The 16,401-nt window shown below is 41.8% G+C and overlaps 1 protein-coding gene across 17 annotated transcripts in view; it reads left to right on the top strand.

Annotated features, from left to right (window-relative positions):
- The window catches only part of DOCK9 (dedicator of cytokinesis 9), a 331,662-nt gene that overhangs the window by 68,016 nt on the left and 247,245 nt on the right, over positions 1-16,401 (top strand). For 4 of the 17 annotated variants that reach the window (XM_048854049.2, XM_048854031.2, XM_048854004.2 and 1 more), the window contains exon 1: positions 9,504-9,684. The exons of 11 other annotated variants lie outside the window; for them this stretch is intronic. In XM_048854049.2, the coding sequence (XP_048710006.1) occupies positions 9,568-9,684 (117 nt within the window). In that variant the 5' untranslated portion in view covers positions 9,504-9,567. Of the gene's footprint in view, positions 1-9,502; positions 9,685-16,401 lie in introns of those variants that run through there. 2 more of the 17 variants (XM_048854087.2, XM_048854070.2) reach the window with 1 other exon arrangement.

The following is a 16,401-nucleotide window of genomic DNA, read 5'->3' as shown; positions in this document are numbered from 1 at the left end:
AGATTTCAGTGTGTGAAGCATTTTTCACGGCCATGAATTTGGTAGGACCCTACTTATAGGTCGATGACTTTGTCATTTTCAAAGTTCAGTCATCAAGCTAATGGCTCTGGCTTCAGCTGTGTCTGTACCTGTAGCTCACTCTTTCACTGGGCCTCTTTTCTCAAATCAAGCTTCTGTGCCTGCATTTCAGTTTCAGCACAGAGTTTAGCTGGCTCCTTCTCCAGCAACAAGCACTGCTACTTCTCATTTTTCCACTCTTAAAAGTATCATCTCATGTTATCTTGCACCACTGTCATAACCTGTGATCTCGTAACTTTCTTTCAAATCTGGGCATGCAGATTATAGAGCTGGATGATGACTCTATCCTAGCTCTTGTTAGCTATGCTGATATGGCTCATTAGCTCCTTTAAGACTATCACAGCCAGGGAGTGCTACTTTATTTCCAAGTCTAGCTTACTGCCAGTGGGCTAGTTTTGTTTTCAGCTCCAGCAGTCTATTAGGTTCATGAACAGTTAACAGGATAATCCAGTACTGAAGACTGCTTGTGAGCATGTCTGCACTAGCCTATGTATATGGACCTGCTGTAGTCTCCTTACTTCCTGGGGAATTATTTTCCTTTTGTCTTCAGGGTTTTCCTACAGCTACGAACATCAGCTGTCCTAGGGTGACTCATTTCCTCAAAGTTGTAGTTCTGAAAAAAGTAGACCCTTAAGTTCCCCACCGGAAACACTCTGTTCATTCTGCTGCCTGCCTTTCAGCATTTGTACTTCCTAAGAGCAAGCTTCCAGGTCTGCAGTTGCCTGGCAAACCTCCTAAGTGTGTCCCCTTTCTGGTCCCACTTGAGTTCCCCTGCCTCACTACCAGACCACCCTAGTACTAACACCTCTGTCATTCTAACTTTCTTTGTCCAGGTTTCTCACAAGTAGACTATCAGTATATCCTTCCTGTGCCTAGGGGAATCATTGCTTGGTCATGAACAGGATGTGCTCTAGGAACTACTGATTCCTCTCTGGTTCCTGTTGCTGACAGGGGTGGGCTTCCTGCTAGTGCTGTTTAGCAGTGAGTTGTACTGTCTGTTCCTGCTGCACTGCCACTAGCTGATGGCTCTGCAGCAGACAAATGAGGGCAGCCTGGGTCTGTTCTGGGTCTGTCCTGGTCTACTGTTGCAGAGCCACAAACTGTAGCTGCTGCTGCTCTTCTGCTCTGACTTGCTGCTGCTGCTGCTGTTTCAACAGGAGATGTAATACTTCTGCCGTAGTCCCTCTTGCACGGGGAGAGACTCTGAGCTCCACCATTCAGAGTGGATAAAAATCCATGATTTAAAAAAAAAAAAATAAAAAACTTGGATTTTTTTAATTTTAAAAAGGGTTATTTAAAAATATGTATTTAAAATTGAAATTGACAACCTATGTTAAGGCCTAAACTAATTATGTCTATTAAAATGATTTAAATTAAAGAAGTATATGTATTGCTTAATATTTTGCTTCCAAGTTTTAAAGAGAATCAAACCACTGAACAGGTGGATGTCATTAGCTGGGCACCTGGAACCAAAGTTAGTTCAAGTGCTGAACCAGCTTTTGACAGTAGTAGCCTCTTCTGCAGATGCACAGAGACTATTTTCTTCATTTCAGTTGATTTTACTAGTTCAGCTCAGTTACTAGCTCATTCAAAGTTAAGAAGCCAACTGGAAGTTGCAGAAGTAGGAAACCTTGTTATCCTTTTCCAGTTTATATTTATAAACTAGGTCTGAGAGGATGTGATCTATTATTTCTAAAATCTTGACTATCATGGTGACCAGAAAACATGAGTTCAGTTCACTAACTACAGATACTTCCTTTGTTCAAGATAGCAACATAAGAATGGCTATGCGGGGCCCAGTATCTTGTCTTCCGTTAGTGGCCAGTGCCAGATGCTTCAGAGGAAGTAAACGGAACAGGGCAATTTCTTGAGTGTTCCATCACGTCATCCAGTCTGAGATTCTGGCAGTCAGAGGTTTAGGGACAACCAGAGCTTGGGGTTGTGTCCCTGACCATCTTGGCTAATAGCCATTAATGGACATCTCCTCCATGAATTTACCTAATTTTTTTTTTAAATCTAATTATTCTTTTGGCTTCATAACATTCCCTGGCAATGAGTTCCACAGGTTGACTGTGTTGTATGAGAACGTACTTCCTTATGTTGTTTTAAATCTGCTGCCTGTTCATTTCATTGGGTGACCCCGGTTTATGTGTTATGTGAAGGGGTAAATAACAATTAATTCATGATTTTTATAGACCTCTGTGGTATCTCCTCTCAGTCTGATCTTTTCCAAGATGAACAGCCCCAGTCTCTTTAATCTCTCCTGAGATGACATAGTCCATACTTTTAATCATTTTTGTTGCCCTTCTCTGTATTGTTTCCAATTATAATATATCTTTTTAGAAATGGGGCAACCAGAACTGCATGCAATATTCAAGCTGTGGGAGTACAATGGATTTATACAGTGGTATTATTTTCTGTTTTATCTATCCCTTTCCTACAGATTCGTAACATTGTTAGCATTTTTGACTGCCTCCTGCACTATTCACGATGATTTCCAGATCCCTTTCTTGAGTGGTAACAGCTCCTTTAGATGCCATAATTTTGTATGTATAGTTGGGATTATGTTTCTTAAGGTGCATTACTTGGCATTTATCAACATTGCATTTCATCTGCCATTTTCTTGCTCAGTCACCCTGTTTTGGGAGATCCCTTTGTAATTCTTCAGTCAGCTTTGGAATTAACTTTCTGGAGTAATTATGGATCATCTGCAGACTTTGCCACCTCACTGTAAACCCCCTTTTCCAGATCATTTATGAATGTTACAGTGCTGTTTCCAGTACAGAGCCTTAGGAGACCCTGCTGTTTACTTCTCTTCATGTGAACGGGGACTATATATTCCGATCCTTCATTTCCTATATTTTAACCAGTTACTGATCCATGAGAGTACATATTCAAATTGGAAATAAGGCACATTTTTAATAGTGAGGGGTATTAACCACTGGAACCCTCCTAATCTGTGACAAGGTAAGTACTGGATTCTTCGTCTCTTGAAGTCTGGATGTAAAACACAAGTTATAGGGTTCAATACAGGGGTAACGGTGTAATTCTGTGGTCTGTGTTGTACCTGAGGTCAGACTCTAGTTAATGGTCCTTTCTGGCCTTAACATCATCAAAGAGAGTGACTCAAAATCCTGCCAATTTATGCCCATTGTAGCAATGGTTTCTTCTTCGAGTAATGGTCCCTATGTGTACTCCATTATGGCTATGCATGCATTCCATGTGCCCGAGATGCTAAATGTTTGGATTTGTTGGATGGGAAGTTGTTGATTTTAACCAGCCTGAAGTTCCGGATAGCCAAGTGCTAATGTCTAAATACAGTTTCATTAACAATTCCAAGCTTGTGGAATTCACAAACTCCTACAGTAGCACAGTTCCAGGCTTTGATTTGAAGAAGGTAAACTGAAAGCTAGGTCATTCTTACAAGCCCTGGTTGTTACAGCAGACACAGCCTCCCATTTGATAGTGACAGCTGTTGTTGTGCATCCAGTGTCATGGTTTCATTCCTCAGGATTCCTCAGGGAGGTTCAATCCACAGTGGAGCATTTGCCATTTGAAGGGTCTTATCTGTTCAATGAGAGGATAGATGAATCAGTGCATTCATTAAAGGACCCAAGGGCAATACTTTGCTCATCGGGGATCTGCACCCTAGCACTGAGGAGAAGATAACACAGATCTCAGTCATACAGGCCTCAACCAGCACCTCATCCCTTCTACCCAAAGGGGTATGAACTGCCACAGAAGAGGTAGAAACAGTAGTGGAGCAAACATAATGTTCCTCCTTCCTGGGACCTTTTTGCATCGCATGAGAACAGAAAATGCTAAATCTACTGCTCCAGGGGGGTGCAAGGAGAAGACTCCAGAGGAGTTGACCGTAAGCTACCATTGTGATGCATCTGTGAAAAAGACAATTGTGATCCTAGGATGTATCAGTTGAGGCATTTCTAGTAGAGATAGAGAAGTATTAATGCCATTGTACAAGACATTGGCAAGATCTCATTTGGAATACTGTGTACAGCTCTGATAACCCTTATTCAGGAAAGATGAATTCAAACTGGAACTGGTGCAGAGAAGAGCTACTAGGATGATCCGGGGAATGAAGGGCCTATCTGATGAGGACTGGTAGAGTTTGGCTTGTTTAGTCCAGCAAAAAGAAGACTGAGAGAGGATATTATTGCTACCTATAAACACATTGGGGAGAGGTGTTAAATACCAAGGAGGGTGAGCTGTTTAAGCTCAAGGACAATATTGGCACAAGAACAAATGGGTGTAAACTGGCCATAAACAAATTCAAGCTGGAAATTAAAGGTTTCTCACTATCAAAGGGTGAGGTTCTGGAACAGCTCCCAGTAGGAGTTGTGGGAGTAAACAACTAAATTAGTTTTGAGAGAGAGCTGCATAAATTTATCTGTTTGATTATATAATGGGGTTGCTTGTGATAAGGGACAGGACTCAGCAGCCTTGGGGCTCAACTTTCTTATGTTCCTAAACGCTCGTGCTTCAGGGTTACAGCCAGCCACCTGGAGGCATCCGGAAAGAAATTTTAGCCCCCTAGTGTGTAGCCTGATTTAGGGTGTGCTAATCATATTAATTTAATTTATTTAATTTCTGTAATTTCTAATTTAATTTTATTTAATAATATTAATTAGTATGGGTTTAGGCTCCCCAATCTGTTTGATCAGAAGATAAAAGTTCTTGTCCCGAATCAGGCTCCACAGAATTTACAAAGGACCCTCGGGGGTATGACAGGAAGCTCACACTTAGATGTAGCCTTAAAGACTTTTTTTTAAATCAATAATAGTAAATAAATGGTAAAATACCCAGAGTTACAAAGTTACAGTTGCATTACTGCTATTCAAAAGATACATATGATGATGTAGTATTATATACAACAAAGCTTTAATATACTCACACCCTTCCTGATAACCTGGTGGTAAGAGACACAGGACCAGCCTTGCCATTCAGGTTTCTCAATTCTTGAGTGAGGGATGCAGTGCCTAGAAGAAACTAATGCTAAGACTATTAAAGCGAACTTAGAGTTTACGTGACAAACTTAAAATCAAAACCTAATAAACTAGGAATAAAATTTAGGGAAACGAAGCTTAGTCTAGTTCCCGTGAAACTTAGTTTAAGAACACAAGTATAGCCTACCAATAGTAGTAGTCATAGTAGATAGATAGAATAGATAAAATAAAATAGAAAGAGTGAGTGAAAGTAAGAAAGATAGAGTAAATGAGAATGGAGTAGTCTAGCGAGGTGGCTCACCTCTTTCATAGGGCACAAGTGCCGGAAATCCTTCCTCCTATGCCCAAATTTCATTCCTCACCCACAGAATGTTAGAGTATGCTTACTCCACAGGCTAGTACAAGGGTCTCAAACACACAGCCGGCGGGGTTCTTTCATGCAGCCCACCAAGCTCCCCGCACGCCCGCCCCTCCCCCGCCCCTTTGCCTACCGCGAGCCCTGTGCCACTCCCTGAAGGGTCCAGAACCATGTCCCTGCGACCCCAGGGGGCAGAGGTCTCCATGTGTTGCTCTCGCTTCCAGGCATCACCCCCCACAGCTCCATTGGCTGGGAACAGGAAACCGCAGCCAATGGGTGCTTCGGGGGAGGTACCTGGAGGAGCAGCAAGAGCAGAAGACGGAGCCCTGTGCCCCCCTCCCCCAGGGACATGATTCCGGCCGCTTCCTGGAGCGGCGCGGAGCCAGGGCAGGCAGGCAGCGAGCGCGTACCCTGAACTCCTCCTGCACCCCAACTCCCTGCCGGTCCCTTGCCACATCCCACACCCCTCCTGCACCCCAACTCCCTGCCCAGAGCCCCCTGCCACACCCTTCACCCCTCCTACACCCCCTGGGAGCGGGGAAGGGGTGGGAAGAGGCGGAGCAGGGGCAGGGCCTCGTGGAAGGGGTGGAGTAGGGGCAGGGGTGGGGCCAGCAAGAGGGGGGTGTCAGTGATGTGGCCCTCAGGCCAATGCAGTAGTCCTCATGTGGCCCTCGTGGATCTAGACTGTTCTCAGTGGTAGCTGATGACAGAACAAGGAGTAATGGTCTCAAGTTGCAGTGGGGGAGGTTTAGGTTGGATATTAGGAAAAACTTTTTCCCTAGGAGGGTGGTGAAACACTGGAATGTGTTACCTAGGGAGGTGGTGGAATCTCCTTCCTTTGTGGTTTTTAAGGTCAGGCTTGACAAAGCCCAGGCTGGGATGATTTAGTTGGGGATTGGTCCTGCTTTGAGCAGGGGGTTGGACTAGATGACCTCCTGAGGTCCCTTCCAACCCTGATATTCTATGATTCTGTGATTTGAGTTTGAGACCCCTGGGCTAGTATGTTTGTGCGTATTGATAACTTATATATGCACATAAGTTTCCTTGTGGTGTGCCTGTTAAGTCTGTGGGTACGAAATTGAAAAACTCCCTATGCTATTCTTCATGGTCTTTTGATCTAGATGAAAGGTCTTAGACATATGTGTGGGTGCTTATCTATTTAGGTAACAAGATATAGGTCAACTTTACTTTCTGGGTAAAAGATCTTAATATAGATATGCTGACTTTGTCTTAGCTTAACATAAGGGTTTTTGGCCTGTACATCCCTTGCATTACAACCAAACTTAGGTATATAGATTTATATTAAAAATTATTACAATACATCAAATACTTAAACTATATATAAATAATATACATGCAAGCAAGCAAGTTAGTCCTATAGGCTACAAGTGTATTCTGATTTTTATTTATTTATTTTAAATCTCCTTCTTCTGAAGATTCAGGGATGACTATGGGTGGAGGTGGGACTTTGGACAGAGAGGGCTAGTGCTCTGAAGTGGCACCGAGCATTCTCTTTCAGGTGTTGTGCTGGCTGGTTATTGTTTATATGCTCAGCATCTAACTGATCACCATATGTGAGATTGGGAAACCATTTTCCTTCAGGTCAGATTGGCTGTGACCTTGGGTTTTTTTCATCTTCCTCTACAGTGTGTGGGTATAGGACACTTGCCAGGATTATGTGGGTATACAACTTCCTTGCAATTGAAGAGCCTTGCGCTTTATTGTACCATGGTCCTGCCTAATCTCTGCTAGTGATACATAATGGTCTAGTCTCCTGTGGACTGTAATATTTTGGTCTAGTTTCAGTTGTTGGGTTTAGTGTAGAGGTGCTGGGTGGTGTTAGTGGCCTGTGATATACAGGAGGTCTGACTTAGATGATCTAGTGGTCCCGGCTGGCCTTAAACTATAACTTCAAGAGATGCCCTTCTGGTTCACTGGTCAGGTCAAATGATATATGCCTTTCTCCCCATTGCCCTCTTATTTTGGGTTCTGAGAAAGATCAAGCAGGATGGCGTAGTGGTCATTCTGATTGCTTCCAGATGGCCCAGACATTTCTGGTTCCCAAGCCTCCTCCAGTTGTCAACACACTGATACTTCAGCTTACAGACCATCCATCCGAGACTGACTGATGAAGGAGAGATGCCGCGTCAAGCATCCCAGTCCAACTTCTCTCCATCTGAAAGCATGATTTTTGGATGGGCATTGAACCTAGAGGCCGCATATTCAGAAATGGTTCAGACTGTCCTTAACAATAGTAGAAAGGAGTCCATGAGGAAGTGTTTCACAGCTCAGTGGAAAAGTTTTCAGTCTGGTTGTACAATCACTAGATCATCTCAGTTCTAGTGTCTGGTGCCACAGTGGCTTGCCGCAGGCAGGAAGAGCAATTGATGAAAAGTTCATCTGCCCTGGGCTGGAGAATGCCCACTACAGTTGGAATCTTCTAAGAATTTAGCTGACATTTTCAAAGGCTTATAATTTGGCTGACTGGCTGGTTTTTCACAAGAAGCGGGGAGAAGGGGGTGGGGAATGCCCGACACAAAATCAACCCCCTTGCTGAATTTCAAGACACTGCTCCAAACCCTGGAGATGTTAAAGCTTTTCAACTTAATGGTTGACTTTGCTTTTAATATGGGAAAACCACATTTTTCCTTAATCGTTTTTGGAAATGGCCAAACCATTTTTGCAGAAAATGTCCTAAAAAATTGCAGCCTGAGGCAGAAACTATGCTTGGAAAACTTCAGCCAGAATGGCTAAAGTTTGGGAAAGTTTAATAAGCAACTGAAAATTGGAACTTACAATGAAAAGTGTTTAGTATTACAGGTGGAGCTAGTAACCTAAGTTTTCAGTTTTGGTGGTAAAGATGAGAGGAAGAGTGGAGTGCTAAGATGACGATCCTTATGGAACTGCTTAGAGGAGGGATCTTGGTGTAGAAGAAGACCTAGAGAGAGAAATTTGTATGGACCTGGAATGTGGTGCAGAAGAATGAAGTGAACTTCAGTGTTGAAAGCACAACTGAAATAAAAGGAATTAACTACTCTTCAGCAGAAAGAACATTCACTACATAAAACTGCCATTTCTGTGCTATAGGCAAAATGAGAGTGAGTGAATAATATTGTGTAAAACATGGTTGGAGAGATGAGACTGCCTTTTTCCAGATGCTTCACTGAGAGAGTTGAAAGATGGGATAGGAGTGCCAGAGTTGAGAAGAAGGTGCTTTATTAAGAGGCTTGACAATGATAGATCTCAGAGATTTGGGAAGGTTTCAAAGGAGAAAAGGAGTTGACAGTGGCAGGGAATCAAGGGAAGCAATATTTTTTTGTAGGGTTGGATGTCTGAAAGGTGATGAAGGAAGAGGAAGAAAACTATCTCTTTCATTCCCAATTATGATGATGAATTTTGGTAATTAGGCCTGAATTGTGGGATGAGAGTAATGGTATAGAAGGAAGAGAGAGGACTACCAGCACACTTGGAATTTAAAGCAAAAATAGAAAGCAGGCTTTGCAACCTGATTATCATTTTTGAAAAGTATTTTAGGTTTTATAGAGAGGACATCGTGAAATTAGGAAAACCATCTTAAATCTTGGTTTAAGAAACATTAGAATGAAAAAATGGTATCCGTATTATGTAGAAATGCCCCTGCTGACTGGAATAGCATTGCCTCTAATACTCAATTAGCTGCTGGGCGTTAATGAAAATCTCAAAAGATGGAGCAGAAGAATAATCTGGGAAGAATAATACTTTGAATTCTGCCTTTCTGAAGAGTTCCAAACTACAGTGAAAGTATGCATTGTAGAACAAACACGTATAATCTTAAATATTTTTCTTAAATACTGTAGGTGTTTATTATTTTGTGAGTATTATGCACAGTTATCATAGTAAGGAACATTCTGTATTGCACCATTTTTGGTGTGTGTTCCAGTGGCATTGAAATGGATCCACCTTTTTTTTCCTGTGGAAGGGTACACCCTTTAGAGGCTGGGCTTCGTTTGTCATGCATTCCCTCATGACAGACTTAGCAAACTGCAGCATAGAAGTTAAACTAGTTGGTACTTTCTGCAGCTTCTGCTTGGAAGAAGTTTTTGTTTTCTCTGAATTGCTGGCATGCTGTTTATTTTGATGCTAAAAACCAGAATTTCTCAGATTTTTTGAGTTCTTTTCTGGCTAAGAATGCAGGCAAGAGCAAACACTAGAAGTGTTAAAAAAGAGCTTGTTATCGAGTCTCCCCAACAATACAAGGATGCAGCTCCATGTGAAGTAGAAGTGGACAGTCCAGTAGAAGTGCTGGTAAGAATTGTGTAGATAAGAGATATGTTCCCCAACTGTTCTTAGTTCTCATTCTTTCTGGGAAGCTTCTAGGTTGCATCCGATGAAGTGAGCTGTAGCTCGCGAAAGCTTATGCTCAAATAAATTTGTCAGCCTTTAAGGTGTCACAAGTACTCCTTTTCTTTTTGCGGATACAGACTAACACGGCTGCTACTCTGAAACTAGGTTCCACTAGTGAGTCAGATTTCAACATTCACTTTTTGCTGCTGCTGATATATGCATTTTCAGATCGGTTCTCTTTGATTCTTTTTAATGAGCACATGAGTATTTGTTTTATATATGCAGCTTTGGTTTCCATGATACTCCTTTGGCAAAATATTCATTATTTTTGTTTTTGTTTTCTGGCTTATTACTTCCTAACTGTCTTGTATTTAGTTGGTCTAAAGTTGTCATACACCTCTTTAAAAAGAGGTGCGAACTTAATTTGTGAAATATATAAGCAGTACACTACAGTAAATGTATTTTTAGTTGGCAGTGTGTTCTTAAATTTTAGAGATTTTTCTGAATTGTTCCTTAAATATTGTGTGTGTGTGTGTGTATATATATATATATAAACAGACATCAGGATTTGTCTTAATTAAATTATTTTTGAGATTAGTCTAGTATATTCAGGTATCCTTAGTTTAAGGTTACTTTTCAACCTGTGTAGAATAGAGGATTTTTAAAATCTTACTTGCTAAATGATCCTCAGTGAGGAAAAGTGAATAGTTGGTGTATTTTCTGAGGGAGGAATTTCAGAAAGGAGTTTATTCTGTATTGTTGTGTGGGTTGTGTGCTTCTGCTGGAATTTTTATAATACATAAGAAAGCATAGTATTTTTGCAATTGAGCTGCAAGAAATCTTCCAACACACTTCAGCTAAAACAATTAACCTTTTCAGATATTATTCAAGGGGATTGTTAAGCTAGTAAACAATACATTTATACTTGGTTATTAAAAATGAGTGCTCAACTGAGGTCTTCCATGGGGTACATGAACTCATCTAGATATTCGCCTAGTTTTACAACAGGTTACGTAAAAAGCACCAACAAAGTCAGTATATATTGCTCTATACACTATACACTGAAATGTAAGTACAATATTTATATTCCAATTGATTTTTTTAATAATATGGTAAAAATGAGAAAGCAAGCAATTTTTCAGTAAGTGTGCTTTGACACTTCTGTATTTTTATGTCTGATTTTGTAAGCAAGTAGTTTTTAAGTCAGGTGAAATTTGGGGTATGGAAGACAAATCAGACTCCTGAAAGGGGTAGAGTAGTCTGGAAAGGTTGAGAGCCACTGCTCAATTGGTACTGGCAAATTAGATCCATGAGGTGTTAATTGTGTGGCTTATTAGCAAATAATTTTTAAAATGCCTGGCCAAAGTTTTCAAATTTGGGTGACAAAATCCACAATTGGAGAACCTAAATAAGTGGTCTTAATTTCATTTGCTTTCACATCTGTAGGAACTGTGGGTATCAGGGCTGGCTCTAGGCAGCAGCAAGCCAAGCACGTGCTTGGGGAAGCACATTTTCAGGGGTAGCAATCGGGCAATCCTTTTTTTTTTTTTTTTTTGGCAAAAGGACTGGGATACTTGATCTGGGGGCCGCCCCGCAGGGTGCAAGGAGCTGCCTGCTGGTGCTGGACGGCAGCTGCCCCCCAGCGCCGCAGCTGGGGCTGGGCGAAGCAGCCCGAGCTGCCCAGGGGCTGCGGCAGGGCGGCCAGGAGCAGCAGCAGGCCCATAGAGGGGACCTGTGCCCAGGGCACTGCCGTGTGAGGCCCACATTCAGCTCTCCGGGGCTCCGCTCCCTCTGGGGCTGCCCTGCCCTGGCTCCTCAGCCCCCTGCCGGGGTAGTCCCCCCGGCTCTGACCTCCCAGGTCCCGGCCGGTCCTGGAGGTGGAAGCCCCAGCTGGAGGGACCCTGAGCTGAGGCGCTGCCCGGGAGCCCCACTGCTTACCCCGACCCTGCCAGTGCCAGACCGGCTGGAGGCGAGGGGGGAGCGGGCGGAGTCAGCACTGGTGTGGAGGAGCCCAGGGTTGGGGCAACAGGGGGTGCGGGAGGGAGCTCAGGACTGGGGTGGGGGGCAGCCAAACATTTTTTGCTTGGGGCGGCAAAATACCTAGAGCCGGCCCTGGTGAGTATTCAACCCCTCTGAAAACGAAGTCACCTAAAAAAAGCAACCTAACTGGTTTAAACACCAAGTTGAAAAACTTTTTTTTTTTTTTGCCCATGTCTAAGAACCTTTCTTGTAATGTCTCTTCATTAGGAGAATTCCATTTTATATATCCTTGGAAGTCTAATCTGTGCCTATAGGTAGTGTCTGCTAGTAAGAAAATATAATGCAAGAGAAGCCCACTTCTCTAAATCATTTTTTTATTCAGGGAAGCCATTATTTAAACTTATTTATGCGGGGTATATTCTAATTTTGGTCCAGATCTTCTATCTTAGCAATGTGAGCTAATGTTTTTGTGTGGCTTTCTTGCCCCCCTTTGGAATGTTTAGCTTCCTTATTTAGAACTGGGTTTTTTGTTCTATTTAGCAAGCGCTCTCTCTCTCTCTCTCTCTCTATATATATATAGTTAACAAAACAAAAGTGTGCTTCTATCTGTCAGGATAGCACTCAGCTGGTGCAAGCTGTGTTGATACAGCTATAGTTCACAGGGGATATTATGGTTTTTTTTTCTTTTCCCATGAATGTTTTGGGAGGGTATTAAAACAATGTTTGTGCAGAATAGAACAAAAGACTCAGTTCTAAATAAGGAAGCTAAGACTCGTTTCTCTGAACCTACTCCTGTTTTTCAAGATCCATCTTGAATTGTGAACACCAGAACTGGACATAGTATTTCAACCATGGTCACACCAATGCCTAATATAGAGGTCAAATAATCTCTGTACTACGACTTGATTCCCCTATTTATTCATCCAAGAATCACATGAGCCACAGGTGGGAGCTCATGTTCAGCTGATCATCCACCAGGACCCCCAGATCTTTTTTAGAGTCACTGCTTTCCCCAATAGTGTCCCCCATCCTGTATGTAATGACCTACATTCTTTGTTCCTAGATATATGCATTTACTTGTATCAGTGGCATGTCCTCCTCATTATTTACCACTCCCCCATTTTTTGTGTCATTTGTAAACTTCATCAGTGATTATTTTGTTTTCTTCTAGGTCGCTATAAAAATGTTAATTAGAGTAGGGCCAACAATTGAGCCCTATTGGACTCCACTGGAAACACATCCACCTGATGATGATTCCCTGTTTACAGTTACATTTTGAAGCCTATCAGGCAGCCAGCATTTAATCCAAGTAATGTGTGCCATCTTGATTTCAGCATCCTAGAGTTTAATCTAAATGTAATGTGGCACCAAGTCAAATGCCTTACAGAAGTCTGTTACATCAACAATATTACCTTTTTATCAACCAAACTTGTAATCTCATTTAAAAAAACCCAACAACAAATTAGACAGGTTCTATTTTCCATAAATAGATGTTGATTGTTCCATGTTGATTGGCATTAAGTAGGTCCTATATTAGCTGTTCCATTATCTTGCTCAGGATTGGCATCAGACTGACAGGCCTGTAATAACCCAGGTCATCTCGTTTACCCTTTTAAAATACTGGCACAACATTAGCTTTCTTCCAGTCTTCTGGAACTTCCTCAGTATTCCAGGACTTAATGAAAATCAACATTAATGGTTCAGCAAGCTTCTCAGCCAGCTCTCTTAAAACTCTTGGATGCAAGTTATCTGGATCTGCTGATTTTAAATATGACTTTCTTTAGTAGCTGCTGTTTAATCTCTTCCTGAGATACTAGTGGGATGGAAAGAGTGTTATCATCCTGATGAGACTACAGCATCTGTTTTTGCTAAATACAGAACAGAAATATTTATTGCACACTGCTGCCTTTTTATAATTTATTAATAATAATTCTACCATTTCCATTTAGTAGTGGACCAATGCCATTGACAGGAATCTTTTTGTTCCTAATATATTTTAAAAATTCATTACTGTTTTTAACTCTGCTGACCCTACACTTTTCCTTCTGTCTCTTTGCTTCTCTTACCAGTTTTCTACAAATCCCAGCTTCTGACTTTTATATTCATTACTATCAATTTCCCCTTTCTTTCATTTGTTAAAATTTTAAATATAATATAGATTATAACTGCTTTCACTTCCCTCTAATCCAGGTTAGTTTTTTTTAATTAAACCTCCTTCTTTGATTGTGGCTTATTGGGCATCTAGTAAAATGTTCTTAAATTCCTGGTTATTCACTTTTTTTCTGATGAAATTCTTCCTCCCACCTGATTTAGCTCATAATTGTTTTCAGTTTTGTGAAATTGGTCCTTTTAAAGCACCAAGTGTGTGTGTGTACATCTATCTATCTATATGGCTGGTTTGGTCATCATTCTGTTTGCACATTATAAATGTGATCAAGGCATGATGACTTGTACCTAAGTTACAATTAATTTCGAGTTCTGTGATCGGTTTCTTTGTCTGTCAAGACCGGGTCTAATGTAGAATTCCCCTCTGGTTGTGACACTTTCAGTTAGGGAATTGTTATTTATAATATTTAAAAATGCCAAGGATGTTTTAGTACAAGCAGCAAGAGACCTCCAGCATGTGTTACTCAAATTGAACTCCTCCATGATCATGCAGCTTTTTCCTACACATTATGGAGCTGGTCATCCTGTTCACCAGTGAGATTTGGTGTTCTGTAGCAGACACCAACTAATACCCCATGTTGTGCTTTATCTGTTAGGACATTGATCCATAAGCATTCAAGATCATTTTCTTCTGAGTTCAATTACTCAGAAACACGTAATGGCATTTTTAGCATAGAATGCTACTCTCCTTCTGCTTTTTTCCACTAGACCTGTCCTAAATAGGTTGTAACAATTGATTTTTAACATTCCAATCTTGTGAATCATCTCACCAGGTTTCAGTAATACCAGCTACATTTTGAATTGGTGCTGATAAATGAACAATTCCAGTTCCTCTTGTTTGTTACCCAGGCTGCTACCACTGGTGTATAGGCAATTAAAGAATTTGTCCTCTTCATGTTGTTTGGTTCCTTTATTAATTTTCTTCTCAACCTACTGATTTTGTGCTGGAGTGCTCATGTCTTTTTAATTCTCCCCTTTTGTTATTAGTTTAACGCCCCTCACACACCTATCCCTTCTCTTACCTTCTCCCTAAAGCTGTCCCCAACAGCCATTTTCCTTTCTAAATCCTACCTGGATTCAGGTTGGGTGGTTCCCTATATGGTCTTCAGCAGTGGTACTGATTGCACCATTCTATTCTGGATGCAGAATTTATTCACATACTCATCTCTCCCCCTCACACACAACTCACGTACACGCAGTCCAATGTCACTGCCCATCCCATGCACACCAAGCAAATATCTGAGGAGGCGCAAATGTGTTTTTTATGTTAAATGGCAACAATTGCTGCTGTTTGGATAAGTTGCAATAGCCTGTGAAAGTGCTGGATTTTTCTAAAGAGATGTTGTCTTAGAGTGGCAGAGCTTTTTCTTAGAACAAGGAAAAAGGGAAACAGCAAAATCTAAAACTATAGTAGAAAAATATATATTTAAAATGATAGATTTCTTATTCTATAACTCACTCTGACTTCACTCTTACTTTTTGTACTAAGATCAGTACAGTACCCAGCCAGACTTTTCGGTACAGTTCAGAAGTCTTATGGCCTCTAGTAGAGGAGCTCTGCCCCTTTTAATTCCTCCAGAAATTCTTTTTCCGTGGTCAGTTTTAATTCCCCCAAAGTCCTGAGATCTTTCACTTTCTCAGGGAAAAGACCTCTTATAAGTAGGGCCCTACCAATTCACAGCCATGAAAAATGCATCACAGACTGTGAAAACTGGTCTCCCCTGTGAAATGTGGTCTTTTGTGTGCTTTTGCCCTGTGCTACAGATTTCACAGGGGAGACCAGTGTTTCTCAAAGTGGAGTCCTGACCCAAAAGGGAGTTGCAGGGGCGGGGTTGCAAGATTATTTTAGCGGGATTGTGGTATTGCCACCCTTACTTCCGAACTGCCTTCAGATCTAGGCAGCTGGAGAGTGGCAGCTGTTGGCCAGGTGCCCAGTTCAGAAGGCAGTGCCCCGCCAACAGCAGCACAGAAGTAAGGGTGGCAGTACCATAACATGCCACACTTACTTCTGCACTGCTGCTTTCAGAGCTGGGTGGCCAGAGAGTGGCAGCTGCTGACTGAGGGACCAGCTCTGCAGGCAGCAGCACAGAAGTAAGGGTGGCAGTACCCTACCATGCCATCCTTGCTTCTGCGTTGATGCTGGCGGCGGCTCTGCCTTCAGAGCTGGGCTCATGGCCAGCAGCCTCTAGCTGCCCAGCCCTGAAGGCAGTGCTGCCGCCAGCAGCTGTGCAGAAGTAAGGGTAGCAGTACTACAGCCCCTCCTACAATAACCTTGTAACCCCCCACAACTCCTTTTATGGTTTAGGACCCCGCAAATTTACAACACTGTGAGATTTCAGATTTAAATAGCTGAAATCATGAAATTTATGATTTTTTTAAATCCTATGACTGTAAAATTGACCAAAATGGACTGATTTTTGACAAGGCCTTACTTATAAGGCCTGGATGAGTTTACAAAAGAATGCTCTGATATGGTGACTCCAATTTTGAAGTGGCATTAGTGTGGGCATTGTTCTTGTGTCCACTAAAAAT

The sequence above is a fragment of the Caretta caretta genome, chromosome 1, assembly GCF_965140235.1.
Source record: "Caretta caretta isolate rCarCar2 chromosome 1, rCarCar1.hap1, whole genome shotgun sequence".
Taxonomy (NCBI): domain Eukaryota; kingdom Metazoa; phylum Chordata; order Testudines; family Cheloniidae; genus Caretta; species Caretta caretta.
This window is presented reverse-complemented; position numbering and strand designations above follow the sequence as displayed.